This window comes from Schistocerca cancellata, chromosome 5 (genome assembly GCF_023864275.1).
Source record: "Schistocerca cancellata isolate TAMUIC-IGC-003103 chromosome 5, iqSchCanc2.1, whole genome shotgun sequence".
Taxonomy (NCBI): Eukaryota; Metazoa; Arthropoda; class Insecta; order Orthoptera; family Acrididae; genus Schistocerca; species Schistocerca cancellata.
In genome coordinates this window covers 155,877,008-155,892,883 of record NC_064630.1, presented here as the reverse complement: position 1 = coordinate 155,892,883, position 15,876 = coordinate 155,877,008, and the positions used below count along the sequence as shown (strand labels likewise).

The following is a 15,876-nucleotide window of genomic DNA, read 5'->3' as shown; positions in this document are numbered from 1 at the left end:
GATGCGTTCAGTGCGAAACTTGTTTTCAGTGATGAAGCAACATGTTTTCTTAATGGTGAAGTGAACAGACACAATGTGCGAATCTGGGCGGTAGAGAATCTTCACGCATTCGTGCAGCAAATTCACAATTCACCGAAAGTTAACGTGTTTTGTGCGATCTCACTGTTTAAAGTTTACGGCCCCTTTTTCTTCTGCGAAAAAAACGTTACAGGACACGTGTATCTGGACATTCTGGAAAATTGGCTCATGCCACAACTGGAGACCGACAGTGCCGACTTCATCTTTCAACAGGATGGTGCTGTACCGCACTTCCATCATGATGTTCGGCATTTCTTAAACAGGAGATTGGAAAACCGATGGATCGATCGTGGTGGAGATCATGATCAGCAATTCATGTCATGGCCTCCACGCTCTCCCGACTTAACCCCATGCGATTTCTTTCTGTGGGGTTATGTGAAAGATTCAGTGTTTAAACCTCCTCTACCAAGAAACGTGCCAGAACTGCAAGCTCGCATCAAAAATGCTTTCGAACTCATTGATGGGGACATGCTGCGCCGAGTGTGGGAGGAACTTGATTATCGGCTTGATGTCTGCCGAATCACTAAAGGGGCACATATCGAACATGTGTGAATGCCTAAAAAAACTTTTTGAGTTTTTGTATGTGTGTGCAAAGCATTGTGAAAATATCTCAAATAATAAAGTTATTGTAGAGCTGTGAAATCGCTTCAATCATTTGTAATAACCCTGTATATCTTTCCTTTTCTTGGGAAACTGGTATGCAGGTTATGAAGCAAGGATTGTTCATCACACTTTAAATTTACACCAAGATATAAGTGGATACAGTAATATAGCTAAGAATTACATGTAATTATAATGAATGCATATTTATAATTTATGTTTAATTTACATGCAAAGTGAATGATAATGGAAGAAATTATTAAAGTGTATTTTAATAAACATGCAAAGGCTTGGTCAAACACATGCACTTACCAACTTTTGGAGGACAGTCAACTTCACATTCTGTTTCTGTCTCAAACCTGTTGGCATTACCCCCACACCCACTGTAATAAAATGGCATGCACCTGTTCTCTGAGGCATCAAAAAACCATCGAGGTATACGATCTGTACAGTTTCCTTCATCTCGAGGTAGTGAGCAAGACTCTGTTAGGAGGCATCAACAACATTTAACACCATGAAATTAAAACATGCAAAATTATTCAAAAAATTATACCAGGCATGTTAAATGTTACTGGAATATTCATGCTCTACATTAACCGTGCATTTTACTTTCAATTATTAACTGTAATTGGTGTTTCTAGAAATTGTTATGGTGATTATTTGATAAGTTGATGGAAATTACTTTCCAAGTATACCACCCATAGAAAAGAAAGTAGGCAATAATTCTGAATGTGCATGCACTAATTCAGCTGATTTTGGTTATACATTTTCATTTTCATATTTTTTAAGCAACTGAATTTCAAATGTTAGGCAAGAACTTTAGACTCCTTTAATTCCCATGCACTTATCATAATTATACTATTTCCTTTCACCTTCTTCTAATATAAATCTGTCTGAGAATATCTGTTCAAGATGATAATTGACTACAACTGTTTTGTTACTGGCATATCACACAATTTTCCATTGCAGCTTAAAGTGAGAAAATTTGAATGCTTACAGAGATATGTTAACAAAAAGTAATGCAAACCAACACCATCCATCCCAACTTCTCCTACGGACTCTCCTATTGCGAGTACAGCGAAAATTTACTGGTTAGTCTCTGAGTATTTTTGTATCTTGCAATTAATTCCTCTTTTTTACCAGTAATCTATGGTTGCAAAAAATAGTATTTATGTCACTTTCTAAGTGCCTTATGCTTGCTGCCTACTTGTTAGCGGAATAATCTTCCATCATTTAATCGCATTTTTATTGTTACTGTCGTTCGTAGGACACAAAATTTTTCTACTCAGCCCTCAATCTCTCCCTGTGCCCTTTTACATTCACACAGACAAGTACAAAACAGTGTATGCAAACCTTCTCAAATCTCCCCCCCCCCCCCCCTTTTTTTTTCCTCAACTGGGCCAAAACCATAGTACTGAATAATATCTGTTTTCTGAAGTAATATATTTAAAATAAAGCTTGACACCTAATGTCTTCTAAATACATTTCAAAACAAATAAATTTACAGTGGATTATCTGTACATAACCACGTTTTTTCAGACTTCCTTATTTGCCATCACCACATGTTCACTTCATGCATCTCTGTGGAGATTCTCTTTATTTTATTTCTCTTCTCACATCAGTGTCAACTGACTTCTCTTTTATAGGGGGGACGGGGATCAATATGCAATGAAAATTATATTTTCCAAGTATTCTCCAGATATTCCTGGAGACTGAGTTAGGTTAAGGGAAGGATGTCACTTTGATGCTCTCCTCCTCAGTGTTAGTTTTCTCCTCAGTTTCTGTTCAGTTATGTTGCAGTCATCACTCACTTCCTTGTTATGAGTCCCCCCCCCCCCTTTTTTTAAACCTTTCTCAGATGTACGAGTTCTCAGACAAGACTTCTTTTATCTGATAATATTTATACTCTTGTGTCCTAAGTGCAGGATGTCCCTGCAAAAGGGGAGGGAGGTGGGTAGGGCTTGTTTCCTCATGGCATGGAGATGGGGTTCAGAATGGGAAGACTTCCCATAGACACTGTAGCCCAGTGATCCATCTGCTATATTATGAAGAACTGATAGCTGGGCCAATTGCTGTATTTCAATTGTGAATTTTGTACAATTATGGATCTAGCTGAGATTCCAGGAATTCTCAAAATTTCTCCATCTTACACAATCAGACAGCAACATATTGCCAATATAACAATAGAAATGTATGGGCCTATTTTTGGTAGATTCTGCTACTCTGGCCTCAAAATGTGTCAATATAAGCTGGCATTTACTGGCAATATTGGACTGCTATCAGCACATCATCTAATTATATGGCTCTTGGATGTACCGTCATATCGCACAGTGCAAATTTCACAAATTCCCCCAAGACACCTGCTCTTAGTAGCAAAGTTGTTACAACAGGTTACTGCTAGCAAATAGCAGCTGTTGGTATCTACATTGTGATGGTCTTCTTATGGAAGCCTCAACTGGTTTGCTTCAAGTGGATGAATGTAGTTTTTCTACAGGCTTATACTGGCAACCAAGAGTTTAAGCCTTCTGTGTATCCAAGTATCAGCAGAACTCCCAACTGGAACCAAGTTGTTGCCTTCTGAGCATTTACTGAGGCACCAATGCTGCTGCTGGTCACTGCTGTGGACAAGAGCCAAATCAAAGATGGTAAGACCTCTACTGTGCTGCAATGTGACTGTCACTGGAAATTTATTTTAATTTAATGACAGCAAGTCCATGGCAGAGTGCCTTTCATTAAACTATCCAATGTGTCATGCAGTCCTTGAAGAACAAAACTGTGGATATAACATTTGTCTTCTTGAACATCATGTGTATGATGTGCTAAGGCAATGCTCTACTACTGCAGATATATCTGATCAGCCCAGGCTTGTATGAAGAGAGTGTTCATTGTACTTTCCTTGCACTAAGCAGAATGTTTGGCCAATGTATATATACTGTCACAGAACTTTGTGAGGCCTTGTTTCCTAAGGATGAGACTGTCTTTAATAATATCCAGCAAGGCACTCAGTTTCACAGATGGACAAAAGGCTTGTTTTAATGTTGTGTCTGTTGAGGAACCTGCTGATTCTTTAAGAATTACTGCTGAAGTACATCATGGAGACTACATTTGTGGGTGCCTCTGTTTCTTCATTTTGTTCCCACACTTTAGATGGAATGCATGATGAAACTGTTTTTCTTGAATAGCCGCCCAGTCATAAAACCATCCTTAGGTTTAACCTGGCAGCTTAGGACAGTCTGAAGTTATGCGTGTTCTGTGAATTAGTATCCTACAGCTTGCAAATACAGATCTGTGTCAGTTGGCTTGTGGTACATGCTATGTGCCAGCATTCTCTTGACTTTCCATTACACCGAAACAAATAATAGTATGCCCTCTTGCCCCGACTCCATCATCAATTGGATATTAGGAGAGAGCATACTGAAACGTTGGAGAAACATGGGAAGTCCTTTCACTCCATCAGGCCACGCTACTTGCTCAAAGTACTTGTCATTGAATAAAACTATGTTGAAGTGAACACGTATTTAAAAAGCACCAGAATGTTCACATCAATGCTCCTGCCAGTCAACTCCAAAGGGACTTTTGTAATTAAAGACACTGTACTAAGTAGAAGGTTCTGTGGTTGTAGTCTGACAATGCTCACTTAGGTTTTTGCCTTGCACATTCATGGTTTCAGTATACAGTTCCTTCTCAGTTAAACTGACAACTGTAGGGCAAACTGCTTCTTGTCTTGGCTCATTTAGAAAGCTGTCAAATGCTACTTTCTGCGAAGTGGTGATTTTATAGCTCTACGGATCTGCTTATGTTCTGATGTCAGTCCACTATCAAGAAAATGTAGACAATCTAGCAGACATACTGAGATGTAGATGATGTAGACAACATATTATATTATGGTAATGGGAATTAATTATGCCTGGCACATAAACATGTCATGGAGATATGCATTTGGAGTAATGCAACTTCAATTTTGTGTGTGTGCACGATATAGAGAGAGACAGAGAGAGAGAGAGAGAGAGAGAGAGAGAGAGAGAGAGAGAGAGTGCAATTACTTATACAGAAATGAGTGTGTGCTAAAATCTAATATAATTTTCTGTTCTATTACAAGTGTCCATGAGCACAACCTTGCCTCCCCCCCCCCCCCCCCCCCCCAATTTATCTGGAGGTGAGTGTTATAATCTTTACTAAGTTTGTTGTTTCTTGTAACATAATGTGCGTGCTTGGCAAATGCATTATTTTGTTAAGACTTACTGTTGTAGGGTTTTCAATGAAACAAAGATAAGCTCAGGAAGTCACAGGCAGCTAAAATAAATGTGAACATTATAATGTGCCTTGAACTAAACAAAAGTTCTGCAAATAATTCCTGAAATAGCATACAGGTAATGATACTGGGCACATAAGATGAACAGTAACATACCAAACTAAAATGAAGCTGTAAATGTGTATATTAAATAATACATAAGTATATACTCCATAAAACAAGTCTCCACTAATCTCAAAAGTAAGTAACATCCCATGTATAGCTGTCTCCTACTACTATTAATTTAAGACATGTTTATGTTACTTCACTTCCTCACCTTCCACGTATTTCAACTTCTTGTTCATAACCATCAAAGGAAAATGTTGTTCTAAACCATGAAATTAGTGTCAGTAAAATCAGATGACAAGAATGAAGAGAAGAAACAGCCCCTGTTTGGAGTCTTTGCTGATAATGTGTCTGAATATTATTTGCTGCCACTGAGCATGTGTGTCTGGAGGTTCCAACCATTCTTTCAGTTTCAACTTTGGGTGAAGCTAGTGTTTATTTTTCCCAAATACAAATAAAGATAGATTCACACTAGCCATCAATGGACTGGAATGAAAGGCAACACATCCTTAAATGGAAGCATGTCCATACTAGACAGAATGTCAACAGACATCATTTCACTTACTGAATGGTGAAATTGAGGTGATGAGACACCATCTGTGATACAAAAAGATGAAATATAGTTTCAGAGTTAAGTAAGTAACAATGATAGTACAGTTCATTAATGGTCAAAGAAAAGTTCATTATGTGGCAGCAGAACACATACATATAAAAGAATGTTGTAATTGGTAAGCTTTTGGAGACAGTGGGTTCTTCTTCAGGCAGAAGGGTTGAAGGGGAAGGAAGAAGGGTGAAAGAAAAGGACTGGAGAGGACTAGGAAAAGGGGTAGATTTCGGAAAGTCACCCAGAACCGCAGGTCAGGGGAGACTCACCATACAGGATGAGAAGGAAAGACTGATTGTTGGGGACTGCATCGACAAAGATTTGAAAACCTGAGAGCTTTCCTTCTCCTGTACGGTATGTCTCCCCTGATCCGCGATTCTGGGTGACTTTCCCGAAATCTACCCGTTTTCCTAGACCTCTCCAGTCCTTTTCCTTCACCCTTATTCATTCCCCTTCAACCCTTCTGCCTGAGGAAGGAGCCACTGGCTCTGAAAGCTTGCCAATAACAACAGTCTTTTATGTGTGTGTTCTGTCACTGCTTGGTATGTAATTTTTTATCTATACAATTAAATAATTTTGTCAATAACTGACTGTTTTTGTTGTTATAAAGGTTCACTATGGATATTCTTGATGGAAGTTGTATGGTAAATTTCCCACATTGCTGAGAGTGAAAGAATACAAAGAGCATCATGCAAACATTTCAAATAATCAATTTTTTGCTCAAGTAAATATATACATAGAAACACATTAAGCAATATTTAGATGACAATTTGTACAGGTTTTTCACTCTATCTATTGTGTTTTTTTTCCTAAATAGTAAAGAAATCAAATATAACTGTATTTTTTCTCCTTCTGTACAGCTGACTCTCTGACTGGTTTATCCATTTATGTTCTTATTTACACACAGAGTGGACTTTTTATTTGTCTGCATGTTACAAAATCTAAATTATTTTTCGATTTCAGATACGTTGCCTCTTTTGTAGAACTCTCATAGCATAAAATATCTAAGTCCTTATAAAACAATCACAATATCTTTTCCTGTTTTGTTGACATTCTGTGTGGATATCACTACTTGAAATGTAGTGTGGCATGTTTTGACGTTGCATTCCATGAAGTATGATGTGAATCAACCTTAAATCATACTAACAGGAAGAGACTGGAACTATATTTATTGTATTATAGAAAGGGAAAATATTTTCACTTATTGTAATCATGTGCAATGATACAGCTCTTACTGACATGAAAAGTTATGCCAAAATCCTTGACATATTGTGAAATGCATACTTTCCCAAGAATTTTACAAATTTTGTAAACAAATTAACATTGCTAAAGAACAAAAGTCTCCAACATTCAACTGTGAAAAAAAAATTGTTTCCATTTGCTGAAAAAGCTTTATGTAGTTGAATAGTGCCAAGGCACTATGTGATTTGTATCCCATTTTAAGGAGAAGAGTTTTCATGATTGGCTGGGCACATGAGTTTACACATGAAGGAAAGCCATGGTACACCATTTTAACAGATTCATTTGGTAAAACACTGTGGTGTTTAAACCAACTTTGACAAATTTTGCTTTAATAGTGTTCAGATCTGTAGTTTCACTGACACTAATGAAATTGTTGAATAGAAGTAACAGAACATAAATTATATATTTTAAAATCTGTAAAAATGTTATGTACAGATGCTGAAACATAACAAATGTCATTTTATGCCAGATTCTAGTGACATAAGAAGCTTACAGATTGAGTAATGAGAGGTCATATTCTGGCAAAGAGTAAATACAGGGTGTTATAATGAGTGTTGAGGGGGGGGGGCAACTTAACAAAGCTTAGTACACATAAGCAATAAATATAATGCTTTTTTAAATTTTGTAATGCAGAGCCAAAAGAAAGAATTGCCTCTACACCATAGAAAGTACATTTACCTAAAGACTTTGAGCAATTTGGAATTTGTAATCCAATTTATGAGACATTACTGATTTAGAAAACTTATTTTTCAGATAAATTTTCTGATTTGCAGAAATTTGGTTCTCTTTCCATGTCTGTAAGAATATAAATATTTTATAAGTTTTGTGGTATAGTACCTGAACAGGTAGCATGCAAAATACTTTACACAAATACCAGAGAAACATACACCTTCCCCAGCATTCCAGTAATGAGAGTGAAGATGGGATGCAAAAGCAACAACACAAAAGCCTTTTTCCCAATAAACATCACCATCAGCAGCAATAATGCTACAGAAATGAAAGATACCACATTGCGTGCCTACAGATCATTGATTTCTGAATACCTCTCATTATGTCAGAGACTTCACACTTAGACTTGCATTCGGCTTCAGTCCTAAACCTGTTTCCATTGCCTTGGCAACCACCATAAACAAACTGCTGACATCTTTTCTGTTCAGCATCATAATGCCAACGCAACATAGCACCTAGGCACGGACCCATATCCTTCGGAAGAGCACAAATATCCATTACTGCTGAAACAAAGTTTGTAACACAGCAAGGCAGAATATTTAATATGAGGATATGTCTCCTGGATGCCTGGAAAGAAAGTTATATAAATCCTATACCTCTGTTATAATACATGAAAAATTTTAAAATTGTCTACAACTATGTGTAGCAGCTTATCTCAGCAACATAAGTAATTTTTTTACTGAGAGGTCTTTAACATATTCTATGATGAATTTACTTACCCCTACTTCGCCCAGGTTGCAAACACTGTTGATGACAAGCTGCTTCAGTGAGGAAGTTATTTCTGTTTCCTTTACAGCCACCATATGCAAATTCTTCACACACACCATCTTCTCTGTTGAAGAACCACCTTCGGTAATTACCCTTACACGGACCTTCGTCTTTTGGTTGCTCACATGCATCTATCATTAAAAAATAAAAAATTCTGTAGGTTTGGATGGGATACCCTTGAAAGTCATTAAATAGCAGGACATCCACTATCTTTAATAATGAAGCAGAATAAGGATGTTTCACATATGCAGTAAAATAAGTAGGAGTTAACTCACTGCTCAAAAAGGGTCATGAAGAGATATGAGAAACTATTGCTTTATCTCTCTTTTGCCAGTTTTGTCAAAAGTATTTGGAGAAGCTGCTGCTTCCCAAATATGTAATTTTATTACAAGCCATGGGATTATTTCACATAAACAATTTGGTTTAAAAATTTTGTGGATGTCATGAATAATTTTGTTGTAGTTATAGGAATCTTTTGTGCCTTATGAAGGTCTCTTATTTCATAAACCACATTGTTAATCCATATAGTAGATAAAGATGGAATGAAGGGCAGTGCTTATGGGCTTATTCTGTACAGTGCACCTGGCAATAGTTTGTAACTGCTAAATATGTATAGGAATTGGATATACCTCCCAAATTCCTCCCCTCTCTCTCTCTCTGCCCATCTTCTCCTCACCCCTCTCTTCGTCCATCTCTTCTTCCTTCCATCTCTGTGCATCACCTCCTCCCCTCCTCTCTCTGTCCATCTCATCCTCACCCCTCTCTGTGTCCATTTCATTCACCCCACCCCGTATCATGTCCTCTAACCCCTCTCTCTGACACTGAGCCTTGTTTACTGCTATTGCAAACAAAGTCACTTAAAATGAATGGGTAAATGGGTTGAGAACATTGGTACAAGGGATACGAGAGAGAAATCTCTCCAGATGTTGGATATGTCAGGACAGTAGCTTCAGTGTAAGTATTTTATATAGTTCCAGTCTGCGAGTGAGTAGTATTACAAAGTTTTGCACAATTTATGTTCCATAGTAGTATTCTAATTGTAAGCCAATATACCATAAATACACCTTTCCTGTTTTCTGTAAAACTGACAGAAAAAAATCAGCATGTTGTTGTGTATCCTTTTTTTTTTTTTTAAAAAAAAGAATAAGCTGACATTTGACTGTGTATTACTGTATTTATCTTCTGTACTATCTAGGTTTTGACTTTTATGCCATTATCAAGTTCAGTGCTAAAAAGTTCTTAGACCATTAACACATTATATCTGTTATGGCAGTCCTAAGCAGGTAACAGTTACAATGTGTTAAGCGTCTAATAACTTTCGCATTTTACTTGATAATAGCATAAAAGACAAAATCTAGATAGCACAGAAGGTAAATACAATAACACACAGTCAAATAGCAGTTTATTCTTTCAAAAAATATTGAATGACTGTGACTCAGCACCATCAAAAACATTTTATACAATTTCTGTTTGAAATTACATATGAGATGTGTGAGGAATATAATGAGACTGACAACACTGCGACCGATCTGGCAAGGCTGTGTTGTTCTAATTGTGTAGACCAGAGTGTTCACCCCTTCCAGATGCTCAATCTGAGTTTCAGCTCCATACAGTCATCATGTGATTTTTTTGATGCCACCAAATTTTGTGTTAAACTGTGGGAATCCACAAGCATGACATCTGAAAATTTGAAACGTGCCTATGGGGAACATTTGTTATTAAGAGTACAAGTTGTCCACTGGCACAAATCATTTCTGGAAGGCTCAGGGAGACCTTCAACTTCAAAAACCAATGAAAATGTTGAATGTGTGCATGCTCATGTGAGATTGTTCCTCCATGAAAAACTGTCAACCAAGCATTTCACAAAGATGGTCTTGAAAGGCTCAGGAAAAGGGTGATTCGAGTGAGACTGAACACCGCACACAAGTGACAACTCCCCCTGTTGCATGGCCACTTCCATCGCAGAATTTTTGACCTCAAAAGGCATTCCTGTTGCACCACAACCCCCCTGTTCACCTGATCTGAGTCCTTGTGACCTTTTTCTTTTCCCAAAACTGAAAAAAAGTCTTAAAAGGATGTCATTCTGGGTCTCTGGAGGACATTCAAAAGAATGTGACTGACATGTTAAAGGCCTTAACAGTTGATGCTTTCCAGAGCTGCTACCAAGGCTGGGAACAATGGCTCTGCCAGTGTATAGCTGCTGAAGGGAACTACTTTGAAGAGGACAGTAATGTTGTTTGAAAAATCTTGGTAGATAAAAAATCAGTCTCATTACTTTTCTCACACACCTCATGTAAGGAGAAAGAATATATATATGAGAAACAATTTGTTTAATGGTTTACATGCTTTGCTATCAAAGTTAAAGCTGAGCTGCAAGAAAGAAAACAAAACTGCACATTTGCACAGCATAACACAGCATTTTCTTTCTCACAGTCTATTTTAACAGAAAACCTGTGGATTGTCATACAAAAAATATGTAGCCTATGTCTGTCTGAACATTCATTAGAGTATCATGTAGAAATCTGAAGTAAATTGGTGAAGAACTTTTTGAGATTTTTGTCGACAATGTTTACCCTTCACAAATTAAACATATATTTATACCTCATAAATATGTAGCCTATGTCTGTCCCAATGTTCATTAGAGTGTTGTGTAAAACTTTGAAGTAAATTAGTCAAATAGTCCATTGGCAACTACATTAAACAATCTGTCTTTATGTAGATAAGACAAAGAATAACTGCCTACTCATTAAAAGTAAATTATGCTTAGAATTGCATAAGGTTCACCTCAATGACCTATTCTCTATTAATGATTTGCTGACCAACAAAAACTCTCCACCAGTTTTGTCTGCAGATAACACTCCTATATTAACTGAAAATCATAATAATTTCTGTGTGGCATATGAAGCCCTTCCAGTGCAACCTCTGCTGAATAATGTCAAATGTTTCCACAATATTTTCAAGGTAGTCAGTTACAAAATTAGTTGTTAATGTCATGTGGAAACTATTGTCATTAATGCAATTGCACACAAATCTTAAAGCAGTTCTGTTGGAAAACAAACATAAACAATGACAGAAGTCAAGGCACAAAAGGCATAGCGGCAAGGGATTATGCTAATGTTCATTAAATAGTTTCACTCAAGTCTAATTAGGAAGAAAAACAACTTCTGATGGTCAAATTTGATTCCATCATCTGAAGTTTGGACTTATACCATCATCAAGGAAGAAGACACTCAAACTAAACATGATAATAGCAACATATAAGAAACAGTTAATATTAAAAAAATATTACATTGTCCATCCTGCTGTCCCAGATTGGTCCCCTAGATTTTAACTTGTTTAACTGTTACTGAATTCTTTAGGAACACAGCACCTTTAAAGAACTGATACACACCATGGATATTGTAGAACTGCTGGTTATGTTCCTTCATTGCTCACTGATGCACTGTTCAGTACACCTAAGTTCTATATACTTTCATTTCTTTAACGAGAAACATTATGGTGTAATGAAATCTGTGTACATATTAGTATCACAGTTTAAAATTTTGTTACAGAAATGACAATTTTAAACTACAATAACACTAATATGAGGTGTGGCAATAAAGAAACTGGATTCATGCTCTAACACTTTATTGAAAAACTTACACGTAACTGAAATGTTGTCCCCTTCAATGTGGTCCCCTCTCTGATCCCTGCACCACTTCATGTGAACTTTCCATTGTTGGAAGCAGTGCTGCAAGTCTTTTTCTGTTATGTTGCTGACGAGGGTCGTAGCTTTTTCCTTCACTTCATCCATAGACACAAACCTGGTTCCTCCAAGTGCAGACTTCAGTTTTGGGAAGTGAAAGAAGTCGCATGATGCTAGGTCAGGTGAATGGGGTGGACGTTCCATCACTGGAATGTTGTTTTCAACCAAAAATCTCTTAACAGACATTGCACTTGGGGCCAGAACGTTATCCTGACAAGGAATCCATGAGCGATTCTTCCACAGATCTGGTCTCCTTCGTCACGAACATTCACAGAGGGTTTTCAGAACAGTTACATAATAAACTTGATTGACAGTCTGACCTACAACCACCCAATCAATGTAGATAATCTGTTGGACATTGAAGAAAACACTCATCCTTTTTTTAAAATTTTGATTTGCTCCTGTGGACTTTCTTCTTCCTAGGGGATTGTGGGCTCTTCCAAAGCATGGATTGTCACTTAGTATCTGGAGTGTATTGGAATATCCATGTTTCATCACACGTAATTACTTTGCTGAGGTAATCAGGGTCATTTTCAACATTTTCAAGAGTGTCAGCACAGCAGTCCACTCGATGTTGCTTTTGCTCGCTTGAGAGTATTGTTGGCACCACTTTAGCACAAACCTTTGTCATGCCCAGATCATCATGCAGAATCTGTCTAACAGTTTCCAAACTGAACAATGGAAAATCCAGGATAACAATATTATGAGAAGGAAAGTTGCTACTCACCAAATAGCGGAGATGCCGAGTTGCAGATAGGCACAACAGAAAGACTCTCACAGTTATAGCTTTTGGCCATTAAGGCCTTCGTCAACAGTAGACACACATAGGCACATGCACTCACGCTGTGTTTGCATGAGTGTGTGTGCATGTGCATATGTGTGTCTATTGTTGATGTAGGCCTTAATGGTCAAAAGTTATAATTGTAAGAGTCCTTTTGTTGTGCCTATCTGCAGCGCAGCATCTCCGCTATTTGGTGAGTAGCAACTTTCCTTCTCATTATATAGTTTCCTTATTGATTCAGACAAGTTCTGTAATAGCTCGAATGCTCAGGTGGCAGCCTCCTTGAACAATTCTATTGACCTTCTCCACATTCTCGCCAGTTTTCAAAGTGGAAGGACGTCTTCAACATCTTCCCTACCATCCATGAACCTCTTAACCCACTCAAAAACTCACATATGAGATAGACACTGATCATCATAAACTTGTTTCTCAAACTGTAAGTTTCTGTGGCAGATTTTCCAAGTTTTGTGAGGAATTTGATGTTAGCACATTGTTCCACTTTAGAGTGTACCATAATTCTGACAGAGTTCAGACACAAGACCTGTTTCTAGGAAGGTTTATAGCCAGACTAACCACCACAACAATGTGAAATTTTATATGTATGTCAGGGAGAGTTCCAAGATTATTTTGCCACTCTTCTTTTTGTCATCAATAAAATCAGAAATATGCACAACAACCAGTCTGGTTTCTTTATTGCCACACCTCATATTACTTTCTTTACAGAGAAGAGAAATTTTTGCAGTGTCTTACCAATGGTATCAGGGAGCACACAAAGTGCCTCACATTCCTCTTGAGTTTGGAATTTGTTGTTGTTACCCAAACAACCTCCATAAATGAACTGACCACACTGCTTTCTTTCCGAATCATAATACCAAGTTGGATAGTAGCCTTCACATGGACCTGCTATCTTAGGTAGGTAACATGCCTCTGCAATCATAAAATATACTTATTACTGGTACAGTAGATTGGCTAAATTAACAATAAACAGTTCTCAGTCTAACCATCTTCAAAAGACAACCTATCTACAACTCAGAAACTGATTGGAAAAAGAGAGAGAGAGATAACTGATAAATAATTAATGCTAGAAGGGCATTTTCTGAAGAAAATAGCACTAAAAAAAGACAAATCAAACATTTTTAAAATATTTTCTGTGCCTGATCAGCCCATCAACACTTCTGTCTGTTTATTCTGATAGCACAGTTATTATGACTTTGCCCTTACTAGATGTGAATACAACAGTGAATTTTGATTTGGCATTGCAACCGAGTTACAGCTGTACTTCTCTTTTATTTTTCCAAGCTGCCATCTGAATATGTATTTTAGATGAGGCCACCTCTTTTGCCCCACTAAGTAATATTAGAACATTAATTATCTACCTTACAGTCACAGTCATTAGAGTCATACATTATCATTACACTATTTTTAAAAAAGTGTAACTGTACCATTGGCAGCGACATAACTGGCTATACTAAACAAGTGTCTGTTCAACTTATTTAGGAAGAGTGTATATGTACACACACACACACACACACACACACACACACACACACACACACACACACACACACACACACACACAAAATTCATAATATATAAACTGAAATAATATTATATTCACTGTGGTTATCTGCATACTATAGTTAATCATGTCTCATGTTAAGTTTTGGCTGACTAGGTACACAAATCCGGATCACGTAACACACTGTACATGCTTAATGTGTTGGTACTTTAGTGGTATAGAATAACATTTTGTAGCTTATAAGAAGTTTTTGCTTTATTTTGAATTTTTTTTTGTAAATCCATAAACTAATTATGTTGAGAAAGAACTCACCAGTACAGAATGCTTCAGTGTTTAGAGAACATAAATTTTCAATTTATGTATGAAATAAAAAATATCCACAGAAAATTGAGATTGTAAATGACTGAATGAAATTAAAAACTGATGGAAACAAATGAAACCAAATGTAGAATTGTCAATGGAGACAAATGTATGAATTTGAATTCTGAGCAGTACTGTTTTGTAACAGGAAATGTATTTCTTCAAGGTGAAGGAAAAAAGTATCTTGCAAAAATCTTTCAAAATAGTAAAGTTAATTGTGATTAACCTTATAATAATTGAAATCTATGATCTTGTCATTAAGCATATATGGATGATACAGTGGCAGAGGTGACAATGGATTTTGTGGAGACTGATGTGAAGAGTTGATTGTTTTTTCCCTGCACACTTGTCAAGTAAAATATTTTGTAAGAATACCTGAATCACCACATCCTGTTACAAGATAAGTAGCAAAATGGATTCACAATTTTCCATAATTTAACATAAATTTTATCATCACTGGCATGACATGCTATGTTTTTTTCATAAGCCATTAATGTAGTGCCATTTAAATTATTATTTTTCATATTTTAGGTGGGATGAGAATGTTAAAACTTCTGTGTCCTGCTTCTCGGCTTCAGTTCTCATTTATTCCCAAGAAATGCATAACAAGTATTCTGATTATTCAACGAGTTTTGAAACTCCTCTGAAACATTACTAGTATCATAAAAGTTGTGTGAAAACTGGACATCCTGTGTACATACCTTAAATATTATAAAGTGATGTAAACTCTACAAATCTTATAATCTATGAAATTTTAATGTCTTAAATTACAATTGAAACTCCCAAAATACAAATATTAGCATTGTTTTTAGAAATAGATAGTTCACTACCTCTTCCAGGAGGTTCAACACAGATATTCTTGCATTCTTCTTGTGTTTTGAATCTGTTGTCATTGCCTTCACAGCCACCATACCAAAACCGTGAACAACCTCCATATTCAGTGTCAAAGAACCACTTGACAGTAAAATCTCGACATGAGCCTCGGGACTTTGGTAATGTACAGATTTCTGTAATAAAAGCAAAACCTTTAATCCTGAAACAAGATGTTAATAGCAAAATGTGCAATAAAACATAATGGCAATAGTCACAAATG

The 15,876-nt window shown here is 36.7% G+C and overlaps 1 protein-coding gene across 1 annotated transcript in view; it reads right to left on the bottom strand.

Moving 5' to 3' along the window:
• LOC126188956 (papilin) overlaps positions 1-15,876 on the bottom strand; it is a 260,366-nt gene that overhangs the window by 103,108 nt on the left and 141,382 nt on the right. The window contains exons 21-24 of the mRNA XM_049930714.1: positions 15,614-15,790; positions 13,655-13,831; positions 8,330-8,509; positions 7,925-8,110 (exon numbers count right to left, since the gene is read on the bottom strand). Coding sequence (XP_049786671.1) covers positions 7,925-8,110; positions 8,330-8,509; positions 13,655-13,831; positions 15,614-15,790 — 720 coding nt within the window. The remainder of the gene's footprint in view (positions 1-7,924; positions 8,111-8,329; positions 8,510-13,654; positions 13,832-15,613; positions 15,791-15,876) is intronic.